The sequence below is a fragment of the Pygocentrus nattereri genome, chromosome 15, assembly GCF_015220715.1.
Source record: "Pygocentrus nattereri isolate fPygNat1 chromosome 15, fPygNat1.pri, whole genome shotgun sequence".
Classification (NCBI taxonomy): Eukaryota; Metazoa; Chordata; class Actinopteri; order Characiformes; family Serrasalmidae; genus Pygocentrus; species Pygocentrus nattereri.
In genome coordinates this window covers 23,992,895-24,008,268 of record NC_051225.1, presented here as the reverse complement: position 1 = coordinate 24,008,268, position 15,374 = coordinate 23,992,895, and the positions used below count along the sequence as shown (strand labels likewise).

The 15,374-nt window shown below is 43.5% G+C and overlaps 1 protein-coding gene across 2 annotated transcripts; it reads left to right on the top strand.

The window, feature by feature from the left end:
- Nucleotides 1-2,359: 2,359 nt before the first annotated feature.
- Nucleotides 2,360-15,374, top strand: LOC108438687 (retinol dehydrogenase 7-like). Of its 2 annotated transcripts, XM_037545128.1 has the most exons (6): nt 2,362-2,496; nt 4,582-4,670; nt 6,496-6,813; nt 7,592-7,850; nt 13,564-13,727; nt 14,853-15,374. In XM_037545128.1, exons 3-6 carry the CDS (start codon nt 6,501-6,503, stop codon nt 15,074-15,076), a joined length of 960 nt encoding a protein of 319 aa, XP_037401025.1. In that variant the 5' UTR covers nt 2,362-2,496; nt 4,582-4,670; nt 6,496-6,500; the 3' UTR covers nt 15,077-15,374. The 2 variants fall into 2 exon arrangements, with proteins under 2 accessions (XP_017572157.1, XP_037401025.1); XM_017716668.2 differs by lacking the exon at nt 4,582-4,670 and having other exon boundaries at nt 2,360-2,496; nt 14,853-15,373.

Genomic DNA, 15,374 nt, shown 5'->3' with positions numbered 1-15,374 from the left:
CCATGTGGTTGGTCTGGCTTTGCGAGGTAAGTGTCCGTCAGGTTTGTGCTGGAAATAAGGTGAATGACCAACCTAAGTAAACACTGCTGAGATAATCGCCCAGAAATCAATTACACAATCGGTATGTGTATTCAGAAACAATATAAGTGATTATAATGTATTCAAATTATTAAATCTGCAAGAAATTATGTAAATCACTGACTAGAATGAAGAGCAGGACCACAATTATAGCAATGTGTAATATGTCAAGGGACAAAGACAGCCTTTTGATCTGTTCACTTCACACATTCATTCCTACAGGATATGCCGTGTAGGATCAGTTGTGTTGATTCAGTGGTCAAACATTAAAAAAACCACTCAGTGCTCAATTTCACTTGAATTTTACTATAGTGTTGTCCTTTGTGTCCAGCTGAACAGGCTGTAATTGCACATAATTTAGGTGTGTACCCTTTCAGTTACTATGTGTTTTTAGAACTAATCTACAACTGTTCATTTAAACTGTAATTTAATTAAGGGGTAGTAATAGAAACATTGTTATATGTCCGCAAGAACTTGTTAATTACATGATAACATGCTTGATGTTTCTGTTGATATTCTGATTAAATTCAGAGACCTCTTTCCCTGAAAGACTGAACTGTGAGGTAACTGTTCGGCAGGTCATTGCACCCCTGTGTTTCTGTCGAGCTAGTGCATCCCTTCGGTCAGCTTCACAAACAGCGTGGTTTTAATATGTGAATACACATGAGTGGCTCTCCGATAACAGGACAGTGAGGATGCTGATTAGCCATTACAATAAAACCATTTCCTCATTTCTACACTAATTATCCATTTTATCAGTTACACTTTATTAGCCCCATTTCACACAGTTTTTTAATGGGACCACCACAGAATAGGTCTTTTTTGGGTGGTGGATCACTCTCAGCACTGCAGTGATACTGTGACATGGTGGTGGCACGGCAATGTGTGTTGCACTGGTGTGAGTGGATACATACACAGCAGCACTGCTGGAGTTTTTAAACACTTTGTCCACTCACTGTCCACTCCATTAGACACTCCTACCTCGTCAGTCCACCTTGTAGATGAAAAGTCAGAGATTATAGCTCATCTGCTGCTGCACATTTTGCGTTGGTCATCGTTCTGTGTTGGTGAAGTCCTTCATCAGTGGTCACAGGATGCTGCCCACAGGACACTGTTGGTTGGATAGTTTTGGTTGTTGGAATATTCTCAGTCCAGCAGTGACACTGAAGTGTTTAAAAACCTGCCATAGAACATGTTAGGATTCTAAAATAAATAGACATTTTAAGTTCTGTAATTACATTCGCAAATATGGTAAGATACAATATATTTCTATTTATGATATACATTCACTGAGCACTTTCTTAGGAGCACCTGTACTCACCTACACCTATGCAATTATGTAATCAGCCAATCGTGTGGCAGAACTGCAGTGCAATTATGCAGATGCAGGCCAGCAGCTTCAGGCCATTTTTACATCTTCCATCAGAATGGGGGAGGGGTATATGATCTTAGTGATTTTGATTGTGGTGTCATTGTTGGTGTCAGACAAGCTGGTTGAGTATTTCTACAAATGCCACCTGGGATGTTCTCATACAACATGAGGCAGATCATAGCTCACTGAGCGGGTGTGGCTGAGTGTTCAGAAGACCTGTAACTCCAAATCAGTTGACAATAACAGAGTGCAAGTGAATGCCCACTTCTAAGACCAGCCCCCTGTTAAAAAGTACCAAAAGTCAGAAGCAAAAGACATCCACAAAAAAGATATCCACAAAATCAGCAAACAGAAAAAATTACAGTTTTCGCTTTAATACATTTAATTCAGAATTAGTGAAAATGAGAAGTAAACATCCGGTGAGTGGCAGTTCTGCAGATGGAAATGCCTTGTTGATGAGAGAGGTCAACAGAGAGCAGCCAGACTAGTTCAAGCTGACTGAAAGGCTAACTCAGACAACCATTCTGTAAAACTGTGATGAGCAGAAAAGCATCATAGAATGCACAACACTGTGAACCTTGACGCACATGGGCCACAAACAACAGAAGACCATATTAGCTTCCACTAGAAGCACTAGAATATAGGTGCGATATATAATGATAATCCTCTCCTTGGATCACCACCATATCGTGGTGGAGGGGTTTGCGTGCTTGAATGATCTTAGGAGCTATGTTGTCTGGAGCAAAAGCTCCTGGTAGGGTCTCCCATGGCAAACTGGTCCTGGGTGACAGGTCAGACAAAGTGTGATCCATAATAACCCCTATGAAGACACAAAAACAGGACTTGTGTACCCTGCCCGGAACAGTTCCTGCGCTGCACGGTTTAATGGCGCCCCCTCTGGATGATTTAGAAATGTTTCAGAGCCTCTAGAGAAGAACGAACCGTGTGGAGTGGCACGGACGCTCTGGGACGCAGGACAGTATAAAAACTCGGTTTAGCCTGAACTCACAGTGCGAGACTTTCCCCGCAGCACGAAGACATCACAGGTACAGCAGACTAAACTTTTTTACGGTCTTCACAGCCACGTTGCTGTTGCTGCGTTGCTGTTGCTGCTGCTGCTCTATTTAGGCGTACATGTGTAGTGTGGCCGTGTGCAGTGATCACAGCCAAACTATTCCTCGCCTAACTTAGGCTGCCTTGGACACAGAGAAGTGACAAAATGAGTTAGGAGTCATATCTGTAAGCTTTGCACACTCTCCAAAAAAAAAGGTACGACACTCACAGGGTCTCAGTACCTTTAGTCAGGGAACATAATTGTGCCAGGACCCACTGAAATGATATTTTCTAAGTTGTATTGATTCCACACACCCCGTCTTGTCTCCAGGCTTTTATTTTATTCTTCTGATTTAAAACGTTTGGCTATGAAAAGGTACAAATATCTACTTTTCCACTAGGAAAAACTCATGTAAGGTACACCACTGGACCTTAAAACCACCTTTGTACCATTGAAGGTAGACTTTTATTGTTTGTACCTTGATGAGTGAATCATGTACCTGCATAGTATGTTTATTTCTAACAGTGTAATGCAAGCTGTCATTTTCTCTTGGTGTTAAAATGGAGAAGTAGCTTACAGGTTCTCTCTTCTTCACTTCAGTTCAAAATTAAGGAATGAACTCAGGAACACTCCTGTAGAGCCTGGTGTGAGTTCAGCCCTGGCTGAAGCAAAGGGGGGGTGCATTCTTACAAGATGAGATAATGGGGAACTACACCAATTTTTCAAAGTTTCTGCATAATTAAGTCAACATGTCAATAAAAAGAAGAAAAAGTTCCCTCTCAGACAATTACTGTATGGAATGGTTATGAATACGCTGTCTGATATCTGAGTCATTGTTTTGTAGTAGTTTTGTGATGAAGTTGTGCTCTAAAATGTATTTTGATCAATTTATTTTAATCCATTCATGGTGGAGGAATACATGAAGGGTGTTCTAAGGCAAAATAGTCCTCAAAGAAAACATTTCATCAGATTGATCATTATTGTACCATCATTGTTGCATTAAAAAAAAAGGTCCATTAGTGGTTTTGGATAGTAAATAAAATGAATGTATTTGCATTGTAGACATCTGGACTCCTGTTTCCTACCACTAATAACACTGAAAAGAAATCAGAGTCTGTAAGTTTCTCTTCAAATAAAGCTTTTTACATCAAACCACTCTGAATGACTTTACATCTCAACCACTGTATTATACAGAAACTTTGAAAAATCTGTGAAATATCCATTTAATCTGACTGACAGAGTAGAAAGACATTATGAATCTGATGTAGAGGTGGTCAATATGGCAAAAAAATATTATATAGCAATACTACAATACATTTTCAGGATACACCATATGTCACTTTATTTTTTCAGATATGTGCTCAGTTGGAACATAGAAAAAAGAACCGGTAGTGCTACATTCCAAAAATACTATCAGTAGCTGTGAATACAATGATTTTTATTCAATGCTTTGCATATCGTGTTGCACTAAAGCATATTATATTTTATTGTGACATATTTTAGAATGCTAACAATTTCTATAGTTATACTGCCCAGCCCTAATCCGATCCAATGTAACAAACCTAGCGTGAAATTGCCACATACTACACTGTGTGCAAAAGTTTAGGCACTCCCGATCAAATTACATTCTGTCGATGTTCCAAGTGTAAATAAGTTAACATCCTTTACAGAGCCACACTCTTGCGCATTGTAACTGTTATTGTTTACTTGATGAATTCAACATCAAACATGAGCACATGCCCTGTGCAAAGCACATTTGATTTTTATTTTCCCCCAAAATAGTAAACTCAACAAAAAAACAGAAATTATGCTCATATATCTGCATAAAAATGCCTTATCCAAGTATGTTCCCTTTAGAGGATGTGAAAATCAACCAAACCTGGAATTTTTCAGGGGGAGTGCAAACTAGATGTTTATTTCTTCCTATGGGGGGAGTTGAGTGTTTGGGCAGTCTAAGGATGATAGCTTCCATTCAGATGCTCATCTAAAGTGAAAAGCTTCAGTTGCAAATAGCTCGTTTTAAAGCTTGGTACATTTTAAAGAAAAATATCAGATTTCTGGACCATGATGTTTGCAGATGACATTGTAATCTGTGGTGAGAGAAGAGAGCAGGTGGAAGAGAATCTGGAGAGGTGGAGGTTTGCACTGGAGAGGAGAGGAATGAAGGTCAGTAGAGACAAGACGGAATACATGTGTGTGAATGAGAGGGAGGCAGATGGAAAGGTGAAGATGCAAGGAGTAGAGGTCATAAAGGTGGATGACTTCAAATATCTTGGGTCAACCCAACCATCCAGAGCAAAGGACAGTGCAAATAAGAGGTGAGGAAGAGGGTGCAGGCAGGATGGAGTGGGTGGAGACGAGTGTCAGGGCTGATGTGTGACAGAAGGATAACAGCAAGAGTGAAAGGGAAGGTTTACAAGACAATAGTGCGTCCTGCTATGATGTATGGTTTGGAGACTGTGGCTCTGTCTAAAAGACAGGAGGCTGAGCTGGAGGTGGCGGAGATGAAAATGCTGAGATTTTCTTTGGGAGTGACAAGGATGGACAAGTTTAGAAATGAGCAGATCAGAGGGACAGTGAAGGTGGAGCAGTTTGGAGATAAAGCCAGAGAGGCCAGGTTGAGATGGTTTGGACATGTGTTGAGGAGGAATAGTGGATATATTGGGCAAAGAATGTTGGAGATGGAGCTGCCAGGTAGAAGGAGAAGAGGTAGACCTCAGAGAAGGTTTATGGATGTAGTGAAGGTGGACATGGAGATGGTCGGTGTGAAAGTAGAGGAGGCAATGCATAGGGCAAGATGGAGGCAGATGATCCGCTGTGGCGACCCCTAAAGGGAGCAGCCAAAAGAAGAAGAAGATCAGATTTCTACTGGCCACCAATTCTCAAAGTTTCAATATCAATATCAGTATCAGAAAGAAAATATGTCATGTTGTTTCTCTTAACTACATGTGAGGGACTGAAATAAAATGAGTAAAAAACTAGATACATATACATATACACTGAACAAAAATATAAACACAACACTTCTGTTTTTGCTCCCATTTTTCATGAGCTGAACTCAAAGATCTAAGACTTTTTCTTTGTACACAAGTCAGTACCTGTTGTGACCAACATAGAGTTGATCAGGTTGTTGATTGTGGCCTGTGGAATGTTGGTCCACTCCTCTTGAATGGCTGTGTGATGTTGCTGGCTATAGGCAGGAACTGGAACACACTGTCACACGCTGTTGGACGTACTGCCAAATTCTCCTTTGGAGATGGCTTATGGTAGAGAAATGAACATTCAATTCAGCAACAGCTCTGGTGGACATTCCTGCAGTCAGCATGCCAACCTGTGCAATAATCATGCTGTCTAATCAGCATCATGATATGCCACACCTGTGTGGTAGATGGATTATCTTGGCAAAGGAGAAGTGCTCACTAACACAGATTTAGACACATTTGTGAACAGTATTTGAGAGAAAAAGGCATTTTGTGTACATAGAAAAAGTCTTAGATCTTTGAGTTCAGCTCATGAAAAATGGGAGCAAAAACAAAAGTGTTGCATTTATACTTTTGTTCAGTGTACAAAACATTTACACAGGCCACAATTTAAGTTTGACCCTTTTCCAAATATGTTAAATAGCAAATAAACCAAGAAACCAATTAGAATATCAATAAAACATGTAATTTGATGTAGAGGTCAACTTTTGCATGTGACTGTAGTCATGAGAATATTGAATTCTAAAGGATAAAAAAAGAAAATTGGAAAATGGTCATAGAAAAGTTTCACAACTTTTGATGTTTTGTGTGACTTCATCTCAGGTCTCAGACAACTAAATATAATGCAAGAAAATTAGAGCCCATATTTTCACTTTTAGTCATTTCTAAATTCAAATTCTTATAATGTATTTATGATAAGCTACAAGCCTTGTGAATGCACATCTATAAAGTGAATCCTAATAGACTTAATGCTAAAATGTGGTTTACTTTTGCAACTGCTCTCTATGTAGCAACCATGTGGATGTACATAGCGGCTCTGGTTGTCCTGTACTATGTGGTGCGTTGGTACCGTGAGCTGGAGAGAGTTCCAGACAGAGGCAGCAAGTATGTGTACATCACTGGCTGCGACTCCGGCTTTGGAAACCTTCTAGCACGCCATCTGGACAAGTGTGGCTTTTGTGTTGTGGCGGCATGCTTCACAGAGAAGGGTGAAGAGGAGCTGAAAAAATCCTGCTCTAACAGACTATCAACGGTCCATCTGGACGTCACGAAGACTGAAAGTGTTGACAAGGCTGTGGCCTTCATCAAGAATCTGGTGGGGCAGAAAGGTGAGGAAATTACACTGTAAACATTCAGAAATTATATTAAGTTGTCTTAGCAAAGGGCACTTGTGCTATTGTTTTTACACACCGTTCATTCAAACACTTTTTTCCCCATAGGAAAGGAATGAGGGAATGTTGATAATGTTCTAATTTAAACACCACAGTTTAACACAGTCACAAAGAACATCTCGCACACTGACCCTCACAGACCTTCCATAGCTTTTCCTAGCTTTTCCAACATCTTAGCAATGACCTGGGAGCCATGGCTTTAATGAACTTTTCTACATTATAATTTATTTTGTCATCCAGCATAAAATTAACCTGTTCACCTGGACTCTGCATCATTAACAACGCATGATAGAAACCGTACTTGGTGTTCAGGGTCTGAAAAGAGCATAGTAAAGTGAGAGATAACAGTCTTTAGTGGCTCAGCTGAATGCCGACAATCTCTCTTCAAACACAATGAAAATGATTGCCAGAAAGTTTATAGCAGTAATGCCCTTTACTAATGAAGAGTTCCTTTAAACTCATGACTTACTCTGCAATAAATACTACAAGTTACTCATTAACTACTACAAAAGTGGGTTAAGTGGTCATGATAGACATGGAATTGATGTGTGCCCTACATACAGGCTCACGCAGTGTAACAATGCTTACTACTGCAATAGTGCAATGTCAAAGTGATCATGAAAAAGGGGCAAATAAGGAAAACATCTTTGAGAACTTTATATTCTGCTAGTGCTAAACTTGACAAACATGCTTTAATCACTCTCCAAACTGGCAGGTCTGTGGGCAGTGGTCAACAATGCGGGTGTTTCTGTGCCAGCGGGTTGCTGCGATTGGATGACCGTGCAGGACTATAAATCCATGATGGAAGTCAACCTGGACGGTGTCATTAGAGTGACCCTGAGCGTCCTCCCACTCATTAAAAAGGCAAGGGGTCGTGTGGTGAACGTGGCCAGTGTATTCGGAAGGATCAGTGCATCCGGGGGACCATACTGTGTGTCCAAATATGCTGTGGAAGGATTCACAGACAGCTTGAGGTGGGGAGCATGTAACTGATTAGCATTTCTTTTGACCTCACACCGATCAGGTATGACGTCATGACCACCTCCTTGTTTCTATGCTCATTGTCCATTTTATCAGCTCCACTTAATGTATAGGTGCACTTTGTAGTTCTACAGTTACAGACTGTGGTCCATCTGTTTGTCTGATACTTTGTTAGCCCCCTTTTACCATGTTCTTCAGTGATCAGGACCCCCATGGACCTTCACAGAGCAGGTACTATTTGGGTGGTGGATCAATCTCAGCACTTCGGTAACACTGGTGGTGGTGTGTTAGTGTGTATGGTGCTGGTATGAGTGGATCAGACACAGCAGTGCTGCTGAAGTTTTTAAACACCTTAGTGTTACTGCTGGACTGAGAAAAGTCCGCCAACCAAAAATATCCAGCCAACAGTGTTCTGTGGGCAACGTCCTGTGACCACCAATGAAGGACTAGGGGATGACCAACACAAACTGTGCAGCAGCAGATGAGATGACTTTACATCTACAAGGTGGACTGACAAGTTAGGAGTGTCTAATACACTGTGTGCACAATTATTGTGCAAGTCTTATTTTTGAGGATTATTTTTATTAATGACCAACTACAGACCAACTACAGTCAACTCTCGGTTAATCCAAAATGTTAATAAACCTCAAACATGAATGTTTAAGAAAGTAAAAGTGAAGTTTTGTTTTTCTTAGGAGAATATCTATATGCCTCTCCTTGGATCACCACCTTATCGTGGTGGAGGGGTTTGCGTGCTTGAATGATCTTAGGAGCTATGTTGTCTGGAGCAAAAGCTCCTGGTAGGGTCTCCCATGGCAAACTGGTCCTAGGTGACAGGTCAGACAAAGTGTGATCCATAATAACCCCTATGAAGACACAAAAACGGGACTTGTGTACCCTGCCCGGAACAGGGTTACCTGGAGCCAGGCCTGGGGGAGGGGCTCGCCAGCGAGTGTCTGGTGGCCGGGCATTTACTCATGGTGCCCGGCCGGGCCCAGCCCGAAGGAGTTACATGAATCCCCCTTCCCATCGACCCACCACCAATGGGAGGGGCAGTAGTAGGGGTTCGGTTCGTTGTGGATCGGGCAGTGTCCGAAGGCGTGGGCCTTGGCGTTCTGATCCTCGGTTGCTGAAACTGGCTTTTGGAACTTGGAACGTTACCTCACTGGCGGGGAAGGAGCCTGAGTTGGTGCGCGAGGTTGAGAGATACCAGCTAGATATAGTCGGGCTCACCTCAACACACAGCTTGGGCTCTGGGTCCAATCTCCTTGAGAGGGGCTGGACTTTATTCTTTTCTGGAGTTGCCCATGGTGAGAGGCGGCGGGCAGGTGTGGGCTTTCTCATAGCCCCTCGACTCGGTGCCTGTATGTTGGGGTTTTCTCCGGTGGACGAGAGGGTAGCTTCTCTACGCCTTCGGGTTGGGGAACGGGTCCTGACTGTTGTCTGTGCTTATGCACCGAACAGCAGTTCAGAGTACCCAGCCTTCTTAGAGTCCTTGGGAAGGGTGCTTGAAAGTGCTCCTCCTGGAGACTCTATTGTCCTACTGGGGGACTTCAACGCTCACGTGGGCAATGACAGTGAGACCTGGAGGGGTGTGATTGGGAGGAATGGCCTCTCTGATCTGAACCCGAGTGGAGTTCAGTTTTTGGACTTCTGCGCAAACCACAGTTTGTCCATCACGAACACCATGTTTGAACACAAGGATGTCCATAAGTGCACATGGCACCAGGACACCCTAGGCCGCAGTTCAATGATTGACTTTGTAGTCGTGTCATCGGACTTGCGGCCATGTGTTTTGGACACTCGGGTAAAGAGAGGAGCTGAGCTGTCAACTGATCACCACCTGGTGGTGAGTTGGATCAGGTGGTGGGGGAAGATGCCGGTCAGACCAGGCAAGCCCAAACGTATAGTGAGGGTTTGCTGGGAACGTCTAGCAGAAGAACCTGTCAGATTGATCTTCAACTCACACCTCCGTCAGAACTTTGACCAGATATCGGGGGAGGTGGGGGACATTGACTCAGAATGGGCCATGTTCCGTTCCTCCATTGCTGAAGCGGCTGACTGTAGCTGTGGCCGTAAGGTAGTTGGTGCCTGTCGGGGCGGTAATCCTCGAACCCGGTGGTGGACACCCCAGGTGAGAGATGCTGTCAAGCTGAAGAAGGAGTCCTACCGGGCATGGTTGGCCTGTGGGACACCAGAGGCAGCTGGCAGGTATCGACAGGCCAAGCGATCTGCGGCTTCAGTTGTCGCCAAGGCAAAAACCCGTGTATGGGAGGAGTTTGGTGAGGCCTTGGAAAGTGACTTTAAGTCGGCTCCGAAAAGATTCTGGCAAACCGTCAGGCGACTCAGAAGGGGAAAGCAGTGTGCCACTAGCACTGTATATAGTGGAGATGGTGTGCTGCTGACTTCGACTGAAGACGTCATTGGGCGGTGGAAGGAATACTTTGAGGACCTTCTCAATCCCACCGACACGTTCTCCAGTGAGGAGGCTGAGTCTGGGGACATGGGAATAGGCTTGTCCATTACTGAGGCCGAAGTCGCTAAGGTAGTTAAGAAGCTCCTTGGTGGCAAGGCTCCAGGGGTGGATGAGATCCGCCCTGAGTTCCTCAAGGCTCTGGATGTTGTGGGGCTGTCTTGGCTGACACGCCTTTTCAACATTGCGTGGACATCGGGGGCGGTGCCACTGGATTGGCAGACTGGGGTGGTGGTGCCTCTTTTTAAAAAAGGGGACCGGAGGGTGTGTTCCAACTACAGGGGAATCACACTCCTCAGCCTCCCTGGCAAGGTCTATGCAGGGGTACTGGAGAAGAGAGTCCGGCTTATAGTCGAACCTCGGATCCAGGAGGAACAGTGCGGGTTCCGCCCTGGTCGTGGAACACTGGACCAACTCTTCACCCTCTCCAGGATTCTGGAGGGTTCATGGGAGTTTGCCCAACCAGTCCACATGTGCTTTGTGGATCTGGAGAAGGCATTCGACTGTGTTCCCCGGGGTATTCTGTGGGAGTTGCTTCGGGAGTACGGGGTACATGGCTCTTTGCTACGAGCCATTCAGGCCCTGTACAAACAAAGCTGGAGTTTGGTTCGCATAGCCGGCAGTAAGTCAGACTCGTTCCCAGTGAGAGTTGGACTCCGTCAGGGCTGCCTTTTGTCACCGATTCTATTCATAATTTTTATGGATAGAATTTCTAGGCGCAGTCAAGGGATGGAGGGTGTCCAGTTTGGTGACCTCAGGGTCACATCGCTGCTGCATCACATCAGGCCGCGAACTTCAGCTTTCGCTGGATCGGTTTGCAGCCGAGTGTGAAGCGGCTGGGATGAGAATCAGTACTTCTAAATCCGAGACCATGGTTCTCAGGCGGAAAAGGGTGGAGAGCCCTCTCTGGGTCGGGGATAGGCTCTTGCCTCAAGTGGAGGAGTTCAAGTATCTCGGGGTCTTGTTCACGAGTGATGGTACAAGGGAGCGGGAGATTGACAGGCGGATTGGTGCTGGGTCAGCAGTGATGCGGGCTCTTTACCGGTCTGTTGTGGTAAAGAAAGAGCTGAGCCATAAGGCAAGGCTCTCGATTTACCGGTCAATCTACGTTCCCACCCTCACCTATGGTCATGAGCTTTGGGTAATGACCGAAAGAATAAGATCGCGAATACAAGCGGCCGAAATGAGTTTCCTCCGCAGGGTGTCTGGACTCTCCCTTAGAGATAGGGTGAGAAGTTCAGTCATCCGGGAGGGACTCGGAGTAGAGCCGCTGCTTCTTCACGTCGAGAGGAGCCAGCTGAGGTGGTTTGGGCATCTGGTTAGGATGCCTCCTGGACGCCTCCCTCGGGAGGTGTCACAGGCGAGTCCATCTGGGAGGAGACCCCGGGGAAGACCCAGGACACGCTGGCGCGACTATATCGCCCAGCTGGCCTGGGAGCGCCTCGGAATCCCCCTTGGAGAGCTGGTGGAAGTGGCTGGGGAAAGGGAGGTCTGGGCTTCATTGCTTAGGATGCTGCCCCCGCGACCCAAACCCCGGAGAAGCGGAAGATAATGGATGGATGGAATATCTATATGTGCACATTTATTGGGCAACTATAATGGTGCAGAATTATTACGCAGCTAAATGAAAAACACACATTTTCCCATCTCACTTTTTTATTTTCATCTGTTCAAGTGAGAATTATAAACAAACAACTCAAAGCTTTCCAATGAATATTTCTGAGGGGAAAAAAAGTGACCAATACAGCCACCCTTCTTTTCAATAATAGTGATAAGCCTTCCATTCATGGAGTCTGTCAGTTTATTGATCTGTTGACAATCAACTTTTTGTGCAGCAGCAACCACAGCCTCCCAGACACTGTTCAGAGAGGTGTACTGTTTTCCTTCACTATAAATCTTCCGTTTAAGAATTGCCCACAAGTTCTCAATTGGGTTCAGGTCAGGTAAGGAAGGGGGCCATGTCATATGTTTTTCATCTTTAATGCCTTTACTGGTGAGCCATGCAGAGGATGCATGTGATGGAGCATGTCCTGCATAAAAATCATTGTATTTTTGAAAGATGCACATTCTTCCTGTACCACTGCTTAAAGAAAGTGTCTTCTAAAAACTGGCAGTAGGCTTGGGAGTTGATTTTGAGCCCATCTTCAACTCGAAAAGGTCCAACCAGCTCATCTTTAATAATACCAGCCCATACCAGTACCCCACCTCCACCTTGTTGGTGTCTGACTCGAAGTGGAGCTCTGTCCCGTTACTGATCCAGCCACAGGCCCGTCCATCTGGTCTGTCAAGAGTCACTCTCATTTAATCAGTCCGTAAAACCTTTAAAAAATCTGTCTTCAGATTCTTCTTGGACCAGTCTAGACACTTCAGCTTATGTGTCTTGTTCAGTGGTGGTCGGGTTTCAGCCTTCCTTACCTTGGCCATGTCTCTGAGCGCTGAACATCTTGTACTTCTTGATACTCCAGCTGGGATGCAGTTCTGGAATGACAGCACTGGAAGATAATGGGTTCCTGGTAGCTTCACGCTTGATTCTTCTCAAATCCTTGGCAGTTAATTTGCATCATTTTTTCTTAGCACGTTTCTTGCGACCCTGTTGACTATCTGCAACAAAACGTTTGATGGTTCTGTGATCACGCCCCAATATCTTAGCAATTTCAAGAGTTCCGCATCCCTCTGAGAGACTTTTGGTCATTTTTAACTTTTCACAGTCAGTTCAATCTCTTTTTTGGCTCATTTTGGCCTAAAGAAAAAAGCTGCCTAATAATTATGCACACCTTGATATAGGGTGTTGTCCTCCTTAGGCCACACCCTCCCTCATTACAAAGATACACATCACCTGCTATGCTTAAATCCTTTAAGCATTCAAGTTTATCAAGCATATGCCTAAAAATGATAATATGGTCAAAATACTCACTTGCCTAATAATTGTGCACACAGTGTAGAGTGGACAGTGAGTGGACAGTGTTTCGGTGCTGAGAATGAACCACCACCCAAATATTACCTGCTCTGTGAGGGGCTAACAAAGTATGCAGAGAGACTGATGGACTACAGTCTGTAATTGATCAAATGGACAATGAGTGTAGAAACAAGGAGGTGGTCATAATGTTATGCCTGATCGGGGTATGTCCATGTGAAACTATGCAGAGAGGGGTCTGTTCAGTTGACACATTTCCCTTAACTTAGACCTTGGCCACATCTATGTGAGAAAATACACATTTTGTTCTGTGTTTTAGGAGATGCTTGCACCCATTTGGAGTGAAAGTCCTGTGTATTGAACCAGGATTCTTCAAGACTAGTGTGACGGACACAAACCTTATAATTAGCTCCATTAAAAAGCTTTGGGAGAAATTACCAAAAGAAACCAAGGAGGAGTACGGAGATGATTACATAAGCAAAGGTACATATGACTTATTCTAACAAACATGGCTAATGCTAGGAACCAACTTTTTAAATTTTCCAAACTCTCATTACCTCAGCACATTAAGATTGGCAGATAAATCTGTAACTAATGTTGTAATATAGCTTTTTTTCTCTTTTTGTTGTCAAAAAAGTATTATAAATGTAATTATATACAAAAAATATTTAGTTGTTTTGGCTCACTTCCATATGGTTTAGAAGAAAAACACTGAAGTTAAGGAATTCAACAGTTACTAGATCAATAATAGTTTACTCAATGAATAACCTCTGAGTCTTTATCAAAGTGAGTAACAGGTTTATTAAAAAGCCAACATGACAAAAAATGGATTCTCTCTCCCTTTCCTATATCTTTCCTATATCTTCCCTAGCTGTGTGTTGTGCTTCTGTCATTCCCCCGCCCTTACGTTCCTTTCATGGCAGTAAGCATTAGGCAGCATTATTCTCAATTGTACACCATTCTCTTACATGTTTATCTTATACGACCTGTTTACAGCGAGCAGCCAAGGAAAACATCCAGAATCGACCCGTAGCCTTGTGGCTAGGCGCCACTGCCTTGCTGCCTCTATCTTCACACTCTGCTTCTGTTCTCATAGCGAGGTCACTTCCACTTATCTCCTGAGACACAAAACAATCCCGCTACCTCTCGGCCACTGTGACATTTAGAATATCCTTAAGCATAATAGCTCAAAAGGCATATATCAACACTATTAAATACATTTCCATGAAAATTCCCCCCTTTGATTCTAAATCAACCTCTAAACTCTACTTTCCCTCATTAAACAATTGTTGCAAGTTCAAAGAATCAGAAGAAGGGTGATTTTCATTCATAAGAATTCATTAAAAATGCCTTTAAAATAAAAAAAATAACAATATAAAATAATTTAATGTTGCACTGCACATTAAAGTATACAAATACATCAATACTTTTTGTCTGCATAATATTTCTGAGTCAAATACGTAGGAACATGGTTTCAGGGTGTTTCATGAAAATGATGCATATCATGCTTCAGGCATGAGTTGTACAGTAAGGTTATTTTATAATCCCAAAGCAAAATGTGTGCTGAAAATGTAAAGATGTCTTTGTGTGTTTTACTGTTTGTACCAGTGGAGAAGCTGATGGAAGAGAAGTTCTCTAAGATGCCGGACAGCGACTTGATGAAGGTGGTGAGCTGTATGGAGCACGCCGTCTCGGCTGTGCACACTCGCACCCGTTATTCTCCAGGCTGGGATGCCAAATTCTTCTGGCTGCCACTCTCTTACGCTCCCACCTGGTTCTCCGACTACCTGCTGCTCAAAGACATCGTCAAACCTGCCAAAAGTGTTATCTAGGTGCCACTTGACTGGCTGCCTTCGTGGAGTAAGAGATTTATACAGTGCAGTTTGTAAATGAACAGCTCTTGTTGTTTCACTCTGTTGCAAACCACAAGTGGCTGCGTTTCTAGGAATCATTATTAAAAAAGGCAGAACATCCAGGAACAGAGGCAAAATGATGAAAGTCCTATATGGTTCACTTTGAATGAAATGGTCTGTACATTAACCTTTTATTTACCACTTGTATTCAACTAAAACAATTGTTACATAATTATGCATAACAATGTATTAAAAAAAAATAAAATATATATATATA